The sequence below is a fragment of the Bidens hawaiensis genome, unplaced genomic scaffold (genome assembly GCF_021521415.1).
Source record: "Bidens hawaiensis isolate Kalapana, Puna unplaced genomic scaffold, B.hawaiensis_p1.1 tig00027055_1, whole genome shotgun sequence".
Classification (NCBI taxonomy): domain Eukaryota; kingdom Viridiplantae; phylum Streptophyta; class Magnoliopsida; order Asterales; family Asteraceae; genus Bidens; species Bidens hawaiensis.
The window spans coordinates 208997-227286 of record NW_027494354.1 but is presented as its reverse complement, the minus strand read 5'-3'; the positions used below and the strand labels follow the sequence as shown (position 1 = coordinate 227286).

Sequence of the window (18290 nt, the reverse complement as noted above, 5' to 3'; positions counted from 1 at the left end):
GTTTTACTTTTTTAGAAGTTCAATACAAACGGATGATTCTGAAGAACGTTTTAATAACCGTTTCAAATCGCTGAACCGAATCTGGGTGACTATATCAACCTGTTTGTTTGGGTCTCTTTTGTTTAATTTATATTAATGGTCTGGGTTCGAATTTTGATAAAAACCAGTCAAAACCAGGCCGTGAACATGTTTCTACTAAATCAAGCATCCTTACTAGATGTTGATTTTGCATATTGATTTGCTAGCATGTTCGAAGGCATTCATTGCCAAGCGAGACTAGGAATACGATTAGACGCACAGCATTCATTCATATTCACGGGCCAAGTTGAATTTGGTTTTGAATAAACTGAACCGAATCAATAAACATCCCTACAACAATGAGGTTACACAAATGAATTAGGATGCAGACATGCAGTTGACTAGAAAACGGGATATGGTTGGGCTCGCTATAGAAGATGACGATGGGCTGTGGGTAAATGAACCGCAGAGGCTTGGATGGTAAGATGAGGTTGGGCTCGTTGGTATAGAACCACGTGTTTCGTATACCATAAGCATCAACAATCCAATAAACACATTTGATTTCTTTTTTAACTATAAAAAAACTAATTTCTTTTTTAACTATAAAAACCCTTGATCGGAGAACTCTCAAGACCCTGTAGCTATTAACCGACAGGATCAGGTAAATTGCAACTTAGGCTATGATAACCTTCAAAACGTTATGATAGGGAACTGGTGGAAGCAAGGAATCGAGTGTCTGTGTGAACAAGTTGGATTGGCAGCAACAGTTAGTAAAAAGATTATAATCACTTAACGGCTTGTTCATGTTTAAACTCACAAATTGCTATTTATTTGAGAATTTGATACTTTGGTTGAGAAAGTCCGACCTTAGCTCAGTTGGTAGAGTGGAGGACTGTAGTGGTGTACCATGGTAATCCTTAGGTCGCTGGTTCAAACAGTGGCGGATCCAGGAATTTTTTTTGGGTGGTGCACTACTTTTATATGTTTCAATTTCACCGAGTCGGGTATATAAAATTCCGGGTCGGTTTGAGGTTCGGGTCGGTTCGATGGTTCGGGAAAAGTTCATTACATAATAAAAATACGATAAAATAATAAAAGAGACACCGTCATTAGAAATTAAAAAACACATAATATCAATACAATAGTCTTTATGAATTAAAAAAAATTCTTATAGTTGTTCCCTACGAGTCTTCATCTTTTGAAATCGTTGCATTACTTCTTCAACCGAAACTTGTTGGAGGAATTCCCTTTCAATGTAACAAATGCAAGAATCGTTCATGTATTCATCACCCATCCTATTACGCAAATCCGTTTTAACATTCTTCATTGAAGAAAAACATCTTTCAACACTTGCCGTTGCAACCGGCAAAACCAATGATAACTTTATTAAACGATACACTAACGGATAATCAATGTGTAATCTTGTTTTCACCATCATTTTAGCAAGATCGCCTAAGCCACTCAAGTTGGCAAACCGCTTATCTTCTTTCACGTTAGTAATGTAGTGGCCAAGTTCATATACAAGCTTATCCTTTTCATCAAAATCAAAATCACATGGATACATCTCGGCCAAGTTTATCAAGTTTACTATACTAAAGGCACTAAAATTACAAGACGGGCTCAAAGAACTCATATTAGTAAGCAATTTAGTGGTTACCTCATTAAAGCGGCTTCCAAGCTCTTGAATTTGCATATCGAGAACCGTGTTGAAATTATTAACCACATAATGATGACGATTGGTGATACCGGTCTTCTTTCTTTTAAATCTCGGGTCAACATACTCGGCTTCCATATCAACCACTTCAATTTCATATTTTTCACAAAAGGATGTGACATCTTCCAAAAGTGAGTCAAAACCTTCAAGTCGATACCTTTTTAGGCCTTCATCAATTAACTTAACTAGCTTAACTGCATTCAACATATCTTGATCTTTTCTTTGAAGCGCTTGACACAATGTGTTAGTAACACCCAAGATGTATTTCATCAAATGTAAATTAAATACAAAATTAAAAGTTTTTATGAATTCTTGAAGCCCACGTGATTCATTTTGGTAATTTGAAAACTCTCCCGATTTTTCTATATATTCAAGCACGTCAATAACACAAGGATATAAAGTAAGCAAACGGAGAATTGTTTTTTCATGAGAACTCCAACGTGTATCCCCAGCTCTTGCAAGTGACAACTCTTGATTCTTTCCACTTCCGGTTTCAACTTCCGAATTCAATCCCAAACTTTCTCTTTGACTTTCTCTTAACAAATCTATTCTTTTACAAGATCCACCAACAACATTTACTAAATTTGATAATTCTTTATAAAGTCTGTAAATCTCATAATGTTTGGTTGCAAGGCCCACAACAACAAGTTGAAGTTGATGAGCAAAACAATGAACATAATATGCCGAAGAATTTTCTTTCAAAATTAAAGCTTTCAAACCATTAAACTCACCGGACATGTTGCTTGCACCGTCATATCCTTGGCCTCTTACTCTACCAATACTCAAGTTGTGGCGAGCAAATAAGTCATCAATTGCAGCTTTAAGAGATAACCCGGTTGTTTCCATAACATGAACAAGGCCAATAAATCGCTCCTTCACAAATCCTAATTTATCAACATATCTTAAAACCACGGCCATTTGTTCTTTTTTAGAAATATCTCTCGATTTATCAACTAATATGGAAAAGACATCATCATTAAGTTCTTCAAATATCCTCTTTAATACTTCTTCTGCAAAACAATTACAAAGTTCTTTCTGGATTGATGGAGACGTCATTTGATTATTCCCGGGAGCATTACCCAATATAACCTTACCAATTTCTTCACTTAGTTCTCCAAACACTTTTAAGAACTCAATAAAATTTCCCCTATAAAGAGATTCTTCAGACTCATCATGACCACGAAAAGCTAATGAACCATTCAACAATGCTTTGGTAAGTCTAGCCGAAGCATGTAATCGGATTCTATATTGTTTTTTATGTAGATCTGTTCCCTTATCAATGGCCACAGGTATAGACTGAGCTTGGTTAAGTAAGTCTTTCCTCTTTTTACGTGCTTTGTTGTGAAAACTATTGATTTTTCCAACATGATTGCTAAATTTCTCCCGACGTCTATTCCAATATCGCAATCCTTCACTTAGAAATGCATCATTTTGTCCACTTTCCTTAAACAAGTAACAATGCAAAGAATACACTTTATCCGCTTTGACACTATATTCCAACCAATTTCCAAATTCACTAGTGTACCATTTCTCATTAAAGCGTCTTAATTTACCACTAAAATTTGTTAGAGGACAATCATGCCTGGTTGGTTGACATGGACCTCTAAGTAGATATGCCCGTCTAATTTCATCTTTTTGACTTGGGTGATAAGATGAAATTGGTTGCCTTTCGGAAGGATCCCATGGTAGATCATCCAAATTTATTTTTAATGGTTTACTACTTGAAGATGATGATCCAAGGTTCGATGGTTCACTTTGATAATATTTCTTCATATTCAAAATACCTACAAATCAACAATTTCAAACTAACAAATTTAAAACTAAGAAACTAACAAAAACTAACAAACTAACAAATTAAAACCAATAATCTAACAAACTAAAACTAAATTTAACAAATAGCTTAACATTTAAGTAGTTAATAACACCTAACAATTATGAACAATAATCTAACAGTTAAGTGTTAATAACACTTAACAATTATGATTTATGAACAATTAACATTTAAAAATAAATTATTACCTTCAAAGTGGGAGCCGGGAGGATTCGAGACTGATAGGGACGGCGGTGGACGGTGGTCAGTGGGCAGTGGACGACAGGACGGTGGTCAGTGGGCAGTGGGCAGCGGGAGTGGCTGAGGGTGGACGGTGGTCAGTGGGCAGTGGGCAGCGGACGGCGGTGGACGGTGGTCAGTGGGCTGCCGGCTGGGCAGTGGCTGGCTGCGTGCTGTAGTGTTGTTTGTTTGCGATTTGCGAAGAGACTCAACTCTCAAGAGAGGCCAGAGGCTGAGAGGCGCTGCAGCTGCTTCAGTGCTTTGCTTATGTTATAACTTATAAAAAACCCTAACATACATCAGTTAGGGTAACTTAGTAAAAAAAACTATTAAAGACGGGAATATAACTTGCGACCTCCGGGTTACAAAACCCACAAACTACCAGCCGGGCATGCACTTTATATGTTTTTAAGATGGTTCCTGTATAATTTATAGGGTGGTTCCTTTATTATTTTCTATATATAAATACACTATAATTTCGAAACTCGGGTGGTTCCGCGGAACCACCCGTTACTACCGTAGATCCGCCCCTGGGTTCAAATCCGGCAGGTCGGATATACTCTTTTTGTTTATTGTAGGTAAGCATGTTTACGTTAACAATTTTATAAAGTTAACGATATAAAAGATTAAGTTTATTTGTTAGTCACATTAGCAGTTAAGTTAACTTATTAAGAAGTTAAATGATTTATCCGTATATAAGTGAAGTGAATGGATGGTAAATACCAATGGATTCCTGACTATGCCAACTAAATATTATTATATACTAGAATTTATCCCTCGTATTATGGTGGTTGATTTACATTATTCGTTTTTAATATTTATATATGTGTATTTGGATTTTAATTTTATTTATTGTAAGAAAATTAATAATTAATATACTTGAGGTTTGATGATAAAATGGTTTCACAAATAAATGATATGTTATAATACGGTTTAAAAACTATCTGGTTTTGGTGATACACATTACCCGTTTATTTTCTTTATTATAAAATTGTTTCTTAATTATAAATAATATCCTTTTTTTAAATAAAATAGGATATTAATTTATAGGATTTTCTTATCAAATATTTTATGAGATTAATTTTTAATATAATGAGATGTTATAACTCGTTTAAGAGCTACCTTGGTTTGGTGAGACATTTACCCGTGAATTCGGGTCAAATGCATGAGAAACCTTCATTTACAAATAAAACAATCTGATGGCTTGATAGAATGATTGTTTTACATTTTTCGTTTATTAATATTTATTTTTTGTATTTTAATTTTCTTTATTGTAAGAAAGTTAATAATATGCTATGATGAAAGAGTTTCATAAATAAATAATATGTTATAACACGTTTAAAAGCTATCTAGATTTGGTGACCCATGACCCGCTTATGTTTTTTACTATAAAATTGTTTATTAATTATAAATAATATTTTTTTCTTTTTAAATTTGATATTAAATTTTAGTATATCACTATTTTATAGGATTTTCATATCAAATAATTGGTAAGATTATTTTTCAATTTAATGAGATGCCGTAACCCGTTTAAGAACTATTTGGTTTTGGTAAGACCCATACCCATGAATTTGGGTTAAATCAATGAGAGACCTCCATTTAAAAATCAAGCAATCTGGTGGCTTCCATAAAAGAGGGAGCGACCACATCACGACACGTAAGATTTTAGGGGTTTTGTTTATATATATTATAGATAAAATACTAGTTAGCCAACCAAATATTATTATATAAAATACTAGTTTAGAGCCTGTGTTTCATACGGGTGAAAAATATAATAAAAATAAAAAATTATTATATGTAATACGTAAATTCAATTATTTCATATAATATTTTTATTTATGACTTTTTTTATTAAGTTTTTGATATATTATGCATTATATTTTAAGTTAAAAACCAAATCTTAATGTTTGATTTATTTCAAATAAAACATTTATACCGATATTGGTATATTAGATATTGTGTGTATAAAAATGATATTTATACAAAATGTTGTCACAGATTTAAAAACTAAATTTACAAAGACTAAAGTTTTGTTGTAAAAGAGAATAAAAATAAATATATTATATTTTAAAATAAAGAAAAAAACGATGAAGAATCTTAAATGGTTGTTTTTAAGAGATATGAGAAGGCAATGTCATATTGTAAATTATTAAAATGTTAACAATTAAATATAATTTTGGTTTTATACTTGAAGAGAAATCATATATTTATATATGTTAAGCTAAGAAATCAAACACAATTACCATTTTAGTGAAGTTGGTAAGCATAATTGGTTTGAAACATGAGGCCTTGAGTTCGGAACATGTATCACACAATAATATATTTTCAAAATTTTATAAAGTCTCACGAGTAATGCGTTATAATAGGAAAATGGCTCATTGGTCATAATATAATAGGAAATAGTGACATGGCATCTAATTGGCATTATATGTGGAGTGCCTAGTTAAATGCCTTATGGACAACTTTTGTTACTTTAATAGTATAGTTAGATTAGATTAGATTAATATGTAACTAGTGTTTTGCCAGGCGCAACCCAAGCGTTGAGTCGGTAAGTTGACGTGAATGCGATCAGTTTTGGTCAAGTGTGCTATTGTACCGGAACTAAAACAAAAAAAAATTATAAAAATCGAGCGGGGCCAGTCACCAGTGGGGTGGCATCGGTCGGTAAAACTTGAGTGTTGGTAGAATCGAACTGTTGTCGGTATCAGACGTTGAGGCGGTCAGTCTACGCAAAGTCAGTCGGTTTCCATTACGTTCGTTGCGGTACTGGAATTAAAGCATAAAAGAAAATAGAGTAAAAAAACAAAATCGGCTTTCGGTCGGTTTTCGTTACCTTCGTTACGGTACTAAAACTAAAACAAATCACAGTGAGTCTACTTGAATTTGGTCGATTTTTATCACGTTCGTTACGCTACTAGAACTAAAACAATTTTCTTTTCCAAATTGATAGCCATAAAATGTCTTCAGCATTCATGACCACTTAAAAACTCACTCTTTGGCTTATTGCCAGCTATGTATGAGCCTAACTCATGTGTGTCTTCAATGATAACCACACCAAAACTATGCATTCATTGCATATAATGGCTCTAGAAGCTTCATTACCAACCAAGCACTATGTAATGTTGAAAGACAAAAATTTTTAAAACAAAAAATAAAAAAAGTAAGCATCTGCAATGGCAGATATTCCAACCAAGGCAACTCAAACGGGCCACACTTTCAGAAGTAAACACAAGTACACAACAACCATCAAGCCAAAGACATATCTTAAATTATTAAACAAAACTATTACTAAATATACTAAAACAGAGGAACACACTAGGTAGCAAACTCGCAGTGTTGCGGCGGCGGAACACAAATTCGGTTGGTATCGGTCAAGTTCGTTAAGTCACCAACACTAAATAAAAAACTATAACTTTGTAAACACCCATAACAATATCGGCACACATACAACTTAAAATCAAAGTGAAACGAATGTGGTCGCTATCTCAGGTTCATACCGGTATATGCATTGAACATTTAAACCTAAAAAATAAATTAGTAAGCACTGAAACACCCACAGTAGTAGTGACACTCGTATAGCCAATTATACAAAATATTAACATGTTTAAAACAAAAAATTCCGGCTACGTTTATGGTACCGGAACGTCAAGTTAACATGTTAAAAGCACGGGCGCCACAACGTCGAGTTAACGAGAATTCAATCGGTATCAGTTAGGTTCATTAGGGGTACGGAAACTAAACCTAAAAAACAATTTCGTCAAGTTATCGTATCTAAAAGAAATAAAACATGCTTAAAAAACTAAAAAAAAAAACTAATAAAGCAATCAAAAAATACACATATATAAAAACATTGAAGATTAAGCAAAAATAATAAACTATGTCCGGGGAGAATCTAACTCGCACGGATCACAAAACAAAGTTCATTACGGATGGAAACTTTCGTCAAGTATCGTATTTAAAAGAAATAAAGCATGAGAATATCCTAAAAAGTTTTGTGACACGTCATTAGATTTTTATCTGTATAGATAATTTAGGTCAAAATTTCCATGACGCACACTCATTTTCATTTCCCTCAATTTCTATTCATTTCTCCCTTTAGCATCTTGAATCTTGATCGTTTGTATTTACATCAAAAGCCCTATACTCCACGGGCGATTCACATGATCTCCATCATCACCGAAATGCACCATTGACATGCACATCATCGACTCCCTTGATCGAAAACACTCCTTGCACCAATTAATCCACCAACGGAAGTAACATTCTTGTTCAAACTATCCTTCTTCAATCATCTTGCAAACCCACCCACATATCCTTGCAACCCTTTATGGTTATGTTGTTGACCAAGTGTATACATTTTTGTAACTCTTTTAACATTTTCCTATCATTTTTTACTCTGTTCCAACACTAGTAGAGATATCTCATTTTTATATCGTCTCTTACTTTGCAAGCGTTATCAGGTCCAAGGGAAAATAATGATAGTAACATATCCTTGAGTATCCCTTGATCCAACTATTTACACAATCAAAAGTATATACTCTCTCCACAACTCTTTACTCCCTTCATCATATCCTTAATGTCGATGGATGAACCTTTAGACCTATCAATTTTCACTATGTTTTCCCAAGAACTAGCCATGCTACACCTTAAGGGCCTTTATTCACCCCTAAAATCCAACCAAGCTTTCCACTTTTAAACCAACTAAATGATGACATATATATAGTATACATATGATTACTTGCTTTCATGATAGTACATGTGTACCAATGTATTTATATGTGCAAGCATGTCTACGTGTTTATTGTGGTAACCGGTAAAAATACATTAAATGGCCATTGGTAAGGTAACTTCCCAGGCTCATAGCCTAGCTATATATGTTGTTGAGACCCAGTGGAATAAATCCCAATTAGTCTTAACTCGTGATTGGCCCAAATAAGTTGTTTGAGCCAGTTAGATTACTACCACTTAGAATAACCTAACTATGTGTACTAGACTTGGTATATCTTTAATTACACATAGATAGTAATTATACTATATGTTAAAGGTATAGCTTTGAAATTCATACATAAAAATTTACAAAGTTAGTTACTCGGATGATCCATGTGGTCATTCAAATTTCACATGTATACCCCAAATAATTTGAAGAGGGTACGTGGCCCTTTGATTGGATGGCCGTTAATTAATTTTATATACTATTTCACATATCAATTGTCAATTTGTTATCAGGTTAGGATCGTTACTGTACAGTTGCAACGCCACCTAACGAACTAATTATGAAACTAACAAGTCCCTGAGAATACAACTATTACAAAGTAGTCCTTCTACTTCCAATAATATAAAAATGTCACAAATAGTCCTTATACTTTTCTATTCACGACAAAAAAGCGTCACATTACACCAAGATACCGTTTGCTTTTGGCTATCGTAACAATATTATATTAGTCACGTGTATGCTTATTTGTCATTGCACGCAATTTGGCTTGTAAATACTTCATACATTTAGCCGTGTAATGTTAGTTAAAAGAGTTGATGATAAAGCAACATAAATACAATTAGAAGAAAAGAAAAGAAGAGTGTGGTTAAGGAATTTCAGTTAATTATACAGATTTGGATGCAAACATCTTTGTTTCCAAGAGTAGAACAACTAGAACAAAAGTAATGTCAAAGTTTACCAAATTAACCTGTCTTTTGAGTAAGAAAGCAAGTTGAGTAAGAAAGCGAGATTAGAGAACTCGGTTTAATTTAATATCATGTGTATACCTAAAGCACTCAGTTTTATAGCCATACCAAATTTAACAAGTTCAATCTGCATTAACACTCTAAATATGGAACTCAAACTGTTCAATGATATGCAGACCAACACACTTTTACGCTAATGACAAGAAGTTTGAAAATACTGCAAACTTGAGGAACATTTTGTATCCATTTTATCATAATATACATTTTTTAACACGTCTTCATACGTAATTTTACTTTTTCACACATACTTACATTAATTGACGGCATGTTGCTTTACGCTAATCCTATGTTAATTTTTACTATAAAAACCTTAGCAAGTTACATTCTTTGTTCATAGATTTCTTGAGAAAACAAGTAAATTTCGCATAATGATGTATCGTTTTCTGATATTCAGTCTCTTGTTGGCAACATGTTTGACTGCTTTTGCGTCAGACCCGAGTCCTCTTCAGGACTTTTGTGTGGCTGATCCAAATAGCCCAGGTAAGTGACTATCAAAGATTATGGTTTTATATATGATATGCAATACGTTTTCACTGTTTGTTTATACGATCGCAGTATTCGTGAATGGTGTGGTTTGCAAAGATCCAAACCTTGTGCAAGCCGATGATTTTCTCTTTAGAGGGCTTAATATAGCGGGAGATACGTCGAATGCCGTGGGGTCTAATGTGACTGCAGTGACTGTAGCACAGTTACCCGGACTCAACACTCTTGGTATTTCGTTGGCTCGAATTGACTTTGCTCCATGGGGTATTAACCCTCCACATACGCACCCTCGAGCCAGCGAAGTCTTGACTGTCATTGAAGGCTGTCTTCTGGTCGGGTTTGTCACATCTAAGTATCTAACCCTGAAAACCGCCTCATCACGAAGATACTGGTGAAGGGTGATGTGTTCGTGTTTCCACAAGGTCTAATTCACTTCCAGAAAAATATAGGAAATGAGTATGCTCTTGCTCTTGCGGGCTTGAGTAGTCAAAACCCGGGTGTGCTTACTATTGCAAATGCTGTGTTTGGATCAAATCCTGATATCGATCCGAAGATTCTTGCAAGGGCCTTTCGAGTTGATGTCAATGTGATTGAAGAAATTCAATCAAAATTCTGAACTATTATGTGATCACAGCATGTGATCTAAGTATGCTGTTATATTTAAGAATTAATAAAAGACAATGATTTTATCGTGGCAATAATTCATCAGTTTATTTTTAATTCAAATTATCATGCTAATTGGGCTTAATTTAACATAAAAGAAAAAGAATATGTGATCAGTTATAGGACCGAAGATTAGGAGAGAAAAAAACATAGATGCTATAGAGATCATAGGAGCTTAATAACCCTAAAAACTTCTTCGAAACACTGAAGAGATCGTCATCAGCAGCCCTGCCACAACGGTTGGTGAGTCCGTCGCTGCTGCTCTGTTGCAGCAGCCTCTACAACTGCAATTTTTTTCTTTTTTTTTAATTTTTTATCTTTCCTTGTTTTTATCATGACTTACAATTTTTTTGTTTGCCCAAAATTTTCATCAAAACCAGACCACATCCCTATTTTAAACACGCCTTTTACTCATCGAAGGAAATCACAAATAGTCTAGCGGCATCGTAGATGTTTCATGTTTGCACATATAAGGCAGTTAGTTATACATGTTCATATGTCCTATAACTGATACCTAAACATAATTATTAATTATGGTTTTAAGATTCTATTTCACTTAGCCTAACAACTTCCTTCAACAACCGATGAACCGCATACCTTACATCATCAGGCACTTCAAACCGCATAGGCAAACCATACAATATTATAACCCTCATCACAATAGCCAAGTCCATATTCTTTGCCCCCTTCTTCCACACACTCTGGTTTACAAACTTGCATGATTCTTTTAGGATGCACTTGTTGCATACCTGAAAATCAATAGAATTAAATCAATACTCTTATTGGTATTGTTATATATATAAAAGATAGGAGTCCCGTACGGTTTCTTCACGGATTCCAAAGCAAAAGCGCATAGCCTTGGCTGAAAAAACAGTTTTTCGGCTAAGGGAAGGGCATCCAAACTGAGCCACCTTTTTCAAATCACTAGTGGGCAGCCACCTACACATTACGAGAAGGTTATAAGGTGTAGCACATAAAAGTATAGTAGAAATATTTAACTTTGACATAAAGAATGACAATCAATAATCCTAGAGTATATGAGTAAAGTTAAGGATCTTTTGAGTGATGATACATTTAAAACCATGATGTTTTGCAACCTTAAGTCCTAATAGCAACGGCACTCACGTGTTTCACCACCCAACTTCAATGCATCCACAGGGCATTGCAATTTTAAAAGGTGAGTGACGCTCTGATGCATTTTAATCCCAAAAACCAATGTGTAATGCGCATGCATCACTTATGCGAGGCACCTAAGTTTTAAAATGATACTAAAAACATATTATTCACAGATGAATGATAATCATCATCATCATCATCGTACTCAGTATATCCCACCAATAGCAAAGCTATGGTAGGGTCTGAGGAGGGTAAGATGTAGGCAGCCTTACCTCTACCCCATAGGGATAGAGAGGCTGCTTCCGGTGAGGCCCCCGGCTCGATAGTAGTTTTGCATCAAGCCTTGGACATAAGGCACATAGCACTCAATCATCGGGACACCAGCTGATCGGTGCATGTACCTTTATCTTTCAGCTATCAACGCCACTACATGATGCCTGATTAACCGTCCATCACTTTTAACGTTATTTTCACGAGATTAGTAAAATAACGTCAAAATTAGTGCAATTTCACTTTTGCCCACCCGAGGGTTCACACATATATACATCATATGTGCGCACCGCAAGCAGGGCTAAGATGAATGATAATATATTAAATTGTTAACTTTAAACACTAAACTAATAGATATTGGTGTCATCTAGGGTCAGGTTCATTCACTCGATTACTCAATAGATGGTCAGATTAGAAAAACTCAAGACTTATTGCAGATGGTCTAATTTTCTCAGATAATGTTCATCTGCATAATGCGTCCTATCTGATCGCATTAGTTGCATCAGATGTGCATCATAGAATCGAAACGCATCGCTGCACTTTATGCGATCTCATCAGCACATTGCGCATCATGCACATCTCAGTCAAATCTAATCAAAACTAAAGTCCGTTAGAAGCCGATTTGTAAAAACAAAGACGGTTTACTTGAAAAAAGGCTCATAAGTAAAAATAAAAAAGATGCAACTTCCGGTTGTATATAAAACTTATTTGATTGTACATATAGCAAAACTCCGGTACTTTAAGCTCCCGCATCTCGCTTTTTCAAGCCTAAACACCTCAGAGCATCTCACACTTTTTAAAACTAACTCGTATTCAGGTTAAATTCAACAGCTTTAGTTACATAAAATCCTAAACACAAGTCTATAACATCAAACTTTAAGAACTTATACTTACTTGTAAATCTCCCGATGATCTTTCGCGAACTCCTCAGCCGCAAACTTCAAAAAATCCCGACCATACCCATTCGCAAAACAAGAAACATCAAACTTATTATCCGGTAAAAAATTGGCCTTCCCAAAATACCCTTTGGTATGCAAATAATTAGCAAACACACCCATATCAGCAGACAACTCCATCACCTCATCTTCTTTCTTACACTCGGTTCTCGATTCCGGTTTTCGACCTGCACCCGAAAACAAATCCGATAATTTCTTCAAACCCGGTTCGGGTTCTTGATTTTCGGATAACCCAACTGCTTGTGTATAAAACGTTTCCAATGTTGTTGTGGTTTTAGTTGAATCTGTATCATTTTTTCTCAATTCTGCTTCTAATTTCTTCAAATTTTTATTGAGTTTTTCCTTGTATTCGTTGTTTTGGATTTGGGTCTCTTGCGAGGTGATGTGTCTGGAATTGAAGAGTTTGCGGATCGGATACAGGGTTTTCGAATTGAGGCGAATCATTAGGGTTTAAAGTTACTGGTTCGTTTCGGAACAACAAACATTTGTTGACTGACGGCCGGTTTTTCAAACTCAGTTTGGACCGGCTTAGTTTAGGAAAAGTGTAAGGGGGCGTTTGAGATTCCTAATTTTACGTCCTTACAATTTTTTTATTTAGGGTATGTTTGGTACGGGGTAACGGAATAGATAAGGGAATGGAATGAACGTGGTAGTGAAATTAACAAACGAATAAAATGGATCATTACCATTCCATTGTTATGTTTGGTTACCATGTAAGAATTTGAATCAGATTTCGGATCAATCTATATTGATTGACTGCCTCCATTATGTTGTTGCTAGCAAATACCACTATTTTTGGTTTTGGCGAGAATCCCCCCCCTTCTTCCACTCCGTCCCGAAGAGTAACTAGGACCAATTTAATCACGTTTTCTTGTTCCAATTGAACACTTTCCGTTTTTGATTATTCTCAAAGGAGAAGATTATTCTCTTTACTAAACATATACGGATCCAATCACGATCTTATAATAAGAACAAGAGATCTTTCTCGTTCAATCCCCTTGCCCCTCATTCTTCGAGAATTAGAAAGATCTTTTTCAAGTTTGAATTTGTTCATTTGGAATCTGAGTTCTTCTACTTCATTTTTATTTACTTATTTGATTGATTTTGATTTATTTACTATGAATCTTTTTATCTCTCTTTTTTTATATTATTTCTTAAGTCCCATAGGTTTGATCTCTTAGAATTGGACTCATTTTCTCATTGAGCGAAGGGTACGAAATAAATCAGATTGATTATTTGAATCTTTATACGTGCAATTCCCTCGACGCCAGAAGATGTTTTCGTATTTTTTTGTACATAATTCTTGATATAATTTCTTATTTTCTGATCTTCTTGCAGATCCTCAGAATAATTTTTTGGTTGAGCGAACCAAAGGGAATGATGACCTTGGGTTGTACCAAGTCTGAAACCAATTGGATTTATTTTTTGTCCCATGTTCCCCCATTACTATACATATCATAATACGACATAGTTGTATCCTTTTTTTTCCATTTAGCTTATTGTGACTATGTAATAGAGTCGGTATCTATATATTCATTTAAGGATATATCTTTCATTACAATAGTTCCATCGTTCCCATCACTTCTTAATTAATGGTTATGTCTGAATTCTACAACGGAGCTATTAGTTTGAGTCAATATTCTTAGTCTTTATTGGCTCGAAGCTCTTTATTTTTTGTTCGATGAGCAAATCCATTTAATGATGATCCGTATTGATGCTTTATTACGCAGATTTTTTCTGAGATGACTAACAGACCTTACATAATGGAATTCTATATCTATATCATCAATATTCTTTATTCTTTTTTTTTCTTTCTCTCATCCTTCCATTTATCCATACCCTTTCTTTATGATTTCGATAGACAACTTAGAAATTTTTTTAATAAAAAAGATTTCAGTTGCTACAACAATAATGATTAATCAGTTTATTATTAATATTTTTATTAGTAATAATAATAAAAAATAAATAAAAATAAATAATATTAATAATAAATAAATATTTATAATAACTGTTTTTAAGACCCTCATGCTGCAACGGGATCGTTAAACCATATACGCGTTGCGAAATGTTAACTCATCAAATTAATAAAAAATTATATAGATAATGTAACAATAGTTCTAATAAAATAATAGTTATATTATAATATACAAAACAATAATGATAATAATATAATAATAATATAATAACTATAATTTGAAAATAATAATAATTATTATAATTTTATAATAGTAATAATGATGGTTGACTTTTTGACTTTTTCATTCCTTAAAGGAATGAAAAAGAAATACCCATACCCAAAAGAATAAAAATCCTAATAATGGAAGGAGTTTCATTCCATGTGGAATAATCCATTCCATTCATACATGGTAACCAAACATGTTTTTTTTTCATTCCTTTGGAATGACCTATTGCATTCCACCTTCCATTCCTCCATAGCAAACACTACCTAAGTTAACTAGGATAGAGCCCGTGTGATACACGGGTGGTTAAAAACAACAAAAAAAATTTAGTAATATACATGATAACATACGTTATAGATTTATAAGATATTAATAATGATAAACAAAATTTTATAATTCATAAATATCTAAAAGCCTTTTTGAATACAACATTGAATGTTAACTTAATTGTTTAATGATTTTCTGGTATTAATTAAAAGTGAATTAACAATATATCGTTTATAAGTCAAGAAATCCAACACAGTAACTACTTAAGTGTAGTTGGTAAGCATCTTTAGTTTGAAACATGAGGTCTTGGGTTCGAGACTTATATCACACAATAATTTATTTTTCAAAATTTTACAAAGTGTTATCTTCATATGAAGATGGTTGTATTTGAAGAGAAACCCGGTCATGGGTTATAACATAACTAAATAAGTTAATGCTCCATATTGTGTTTAGAAGAAAAAATAATAAAATAGGAAACTGCTCACATGACATCTATGTGGCATCCTATGTGGAAGGCATTCTATGTGAAAGCCCTAAAATGATGTCATGCGGAAAAATCATGTTGCTTTAATAGATAGTTAGATTAGATAAGTTACAACATTGTAACTTATGAAACTTTTCCTCTCATAATATAAGCAACCTCAAACATCTTATTACTTTTCAAAAAGTTAATAAGTTATAAGTTGGTAAAAATAAGCAATCCCAAACACCCCCCTAAATTGGCAATTACATATTTACCACATTTATATGGATATTTCCCTGACCGAAAATTTTAAGGATTGAATTATTGATTTCTTATTCAACATTCTAACAATCTTATCACCTATTAAAGTGGGAATGGCAACCCGGTTTGATCAGTATACTACAGATAAGTTACCGGATTTCAATTAGTGTATACAATATCTTTAATTAACCTAAGCCCAAATTAACAACCAACCTTCTAGTTTTTAGTTTTGATCATAACCAAAGACTTTAGAGCATAAAAGACTTAAAATCTTACTATTCTAATAAATAAGTACTACTATATGTCACTTGTCAATCTCTTAGCAACTCTCACTATTTGTAACCCATTTTCAAAAAATGGTATCTCTTTTGGTTTAACTAGCCCCAATAATACTAACCGGTTCCATTTTTATTATTCTTTCTTTCTTGAGTTATCAAACCCTAATTCACGCTCTAGATCCAACAGCCGTTCCTCTCTTCCATAGCCATCTACGATACCGCCATCGTCATCACCGTTCCTCTCTTCCACTTTCGTCTATGTTGAGTGTTGAATCCATGTATTTTCTCCGCCGCCATCGCCACCTACGATACCGCCGTCTCCTACCTTCATCACCACCGCCGTCGCCTCCGTCATCGCCACCGCCGTCGCCTACATGTAAATTAATTAACCTACTGTTTTTTATATTGTTTTTCGTCTATGTTGAGTGCTGACCCTCTTTTTTTTTTGTTGCAGTCTTTCCGTCTTGCTTTCGTGTTGATACTAATGGGGTTGGTGTTCGCGATGATGTCACTTGTAATGCTATCAAGAAAAAATCTGGTAAGTTCTACATACTGGTAAAATACTGGATTTTGAGTTTTGACTTGAAACTAATTTTTGCAGCAAATCGACTGTAATATGCTAAATTTTGTGGTTTTTGAATAGGAACTGATGTAATATGCTAAAGTTTTTTAAGTTTAATTGGATCTTAAAAGGATATATCACATAAAAGAGATCATACTTGTGGTTTAGAATTTAGATCATGATTTTGTGTTATTTTATTGAAATATTAATATTGTAGGAAAACATATAGATGCATTCAATTCTACATCTTATAGGAATCAAGCAAAAGCTGTGTTTAATAATTTTTTTTATACAATTTATAGGAGACGATGATTATCACACAGGTGGATCACTATGCTAAAAAAATTCGACCAGTTTTCTATCTATTTACGGGTCAACTTGCAAACTGATATAACGTTTAATACATTAAATCCCGTGTACATTTTATTTATTATTTTATTAGTTTTGTTCGTTTTCTTGAAAGATTTGTATACTACTAACATATTGTTATATTTTTGGTTTTCGGGTTTTAATTGTGGTGAAAAGAGGGTGAATAAGGATAAAAAATATGCCGAACCGGAGAACCGAGCAATCAGGAAACGAACCGGACCGAACCGGACCAGACCAGACAGCCCCCTAGGCCGGAGCGCTGCGCGGCTAAGGAAAAGAGGGCCGTCGCCCGGCACGGCGAGCTCAAAATCCAGAACATTCCGTTTCTTGGCCGACTTTCATATTTTGGACACCTGTTTCCTATATAAAGACCCCTAAAATCACCCTTAAGGAGACCCTGAAGTTCCAGACGAATTTGGTGAGTTCCGAGGCGTCCGAAGTCAGTTTCCAGCAGCTTTGGAGACGAGGAATCATCCGGCAAAGTGCTTAATATTCAAGGACGAAGACTCCGGGTTTTATCGCCTTTATTCTTTCGTTCTTATTTATTGTCGCCATGATTTCGTCTATTATTGTTTTGTTTGATTTTAAGATGCTAGAATAAATGTTATAGACTGCCTAGGCTTATGATGAACCTATTTTGATGTTTGATTTTGACTTTGGATTTATTTATCGTTATGGTTTTATGAACTAGTAAAAGGTTTACTTATATTAAATTGATGCATATGGATATTTAGGATTGTTTGATTAATCATTATTATTCCATAGTTGCCTTGATTATTATTTGTCATTATGATAGGTCGCTATTAGGTCAATTACTTTGTGTTCTTGATTATTTTATGTTTGATATGCATTAAGATCATAGGAATAATATTAGTTAATCAAATAAATCTAAGTGTGCTGC

General features: G+C 34.0%; 1 protein-coding gene and 1 pseudogene across 1 annotated transcript; one reads left to right on the top strand and one right to left on the bottom strand.

Annotated features, from left to right (window-relative positions):
- Positions 1–1186: 1186 nt before the first annotated feature.
- On the bottom strand, positions 1187–7984 carry LOC143574516 (uncharacterized). Its single transcript, XM_077059119.1, has 3 exons — positions 7911–7984; positions 2464–3221; positions 1187–2310 (listed from the first exon to the last, which is right to left on the bottom strand). Exons 1-3 carry the CDS (start codon positions 7982–7984, stop codon positions 1187–1189), a joined length of 1956 nt encoding a protein of 651 aa, XP_076915234.1.
- Positions 7985–9858: 1874 nt separating this feature from the next.
- LOC143574520 (putative germin-like protein 2-1) lies at positions 9859–10620 on the top strand (annotated as a pseudogene).
- Positions 10621–18290: the final 7670 nt, after the last annotated feature.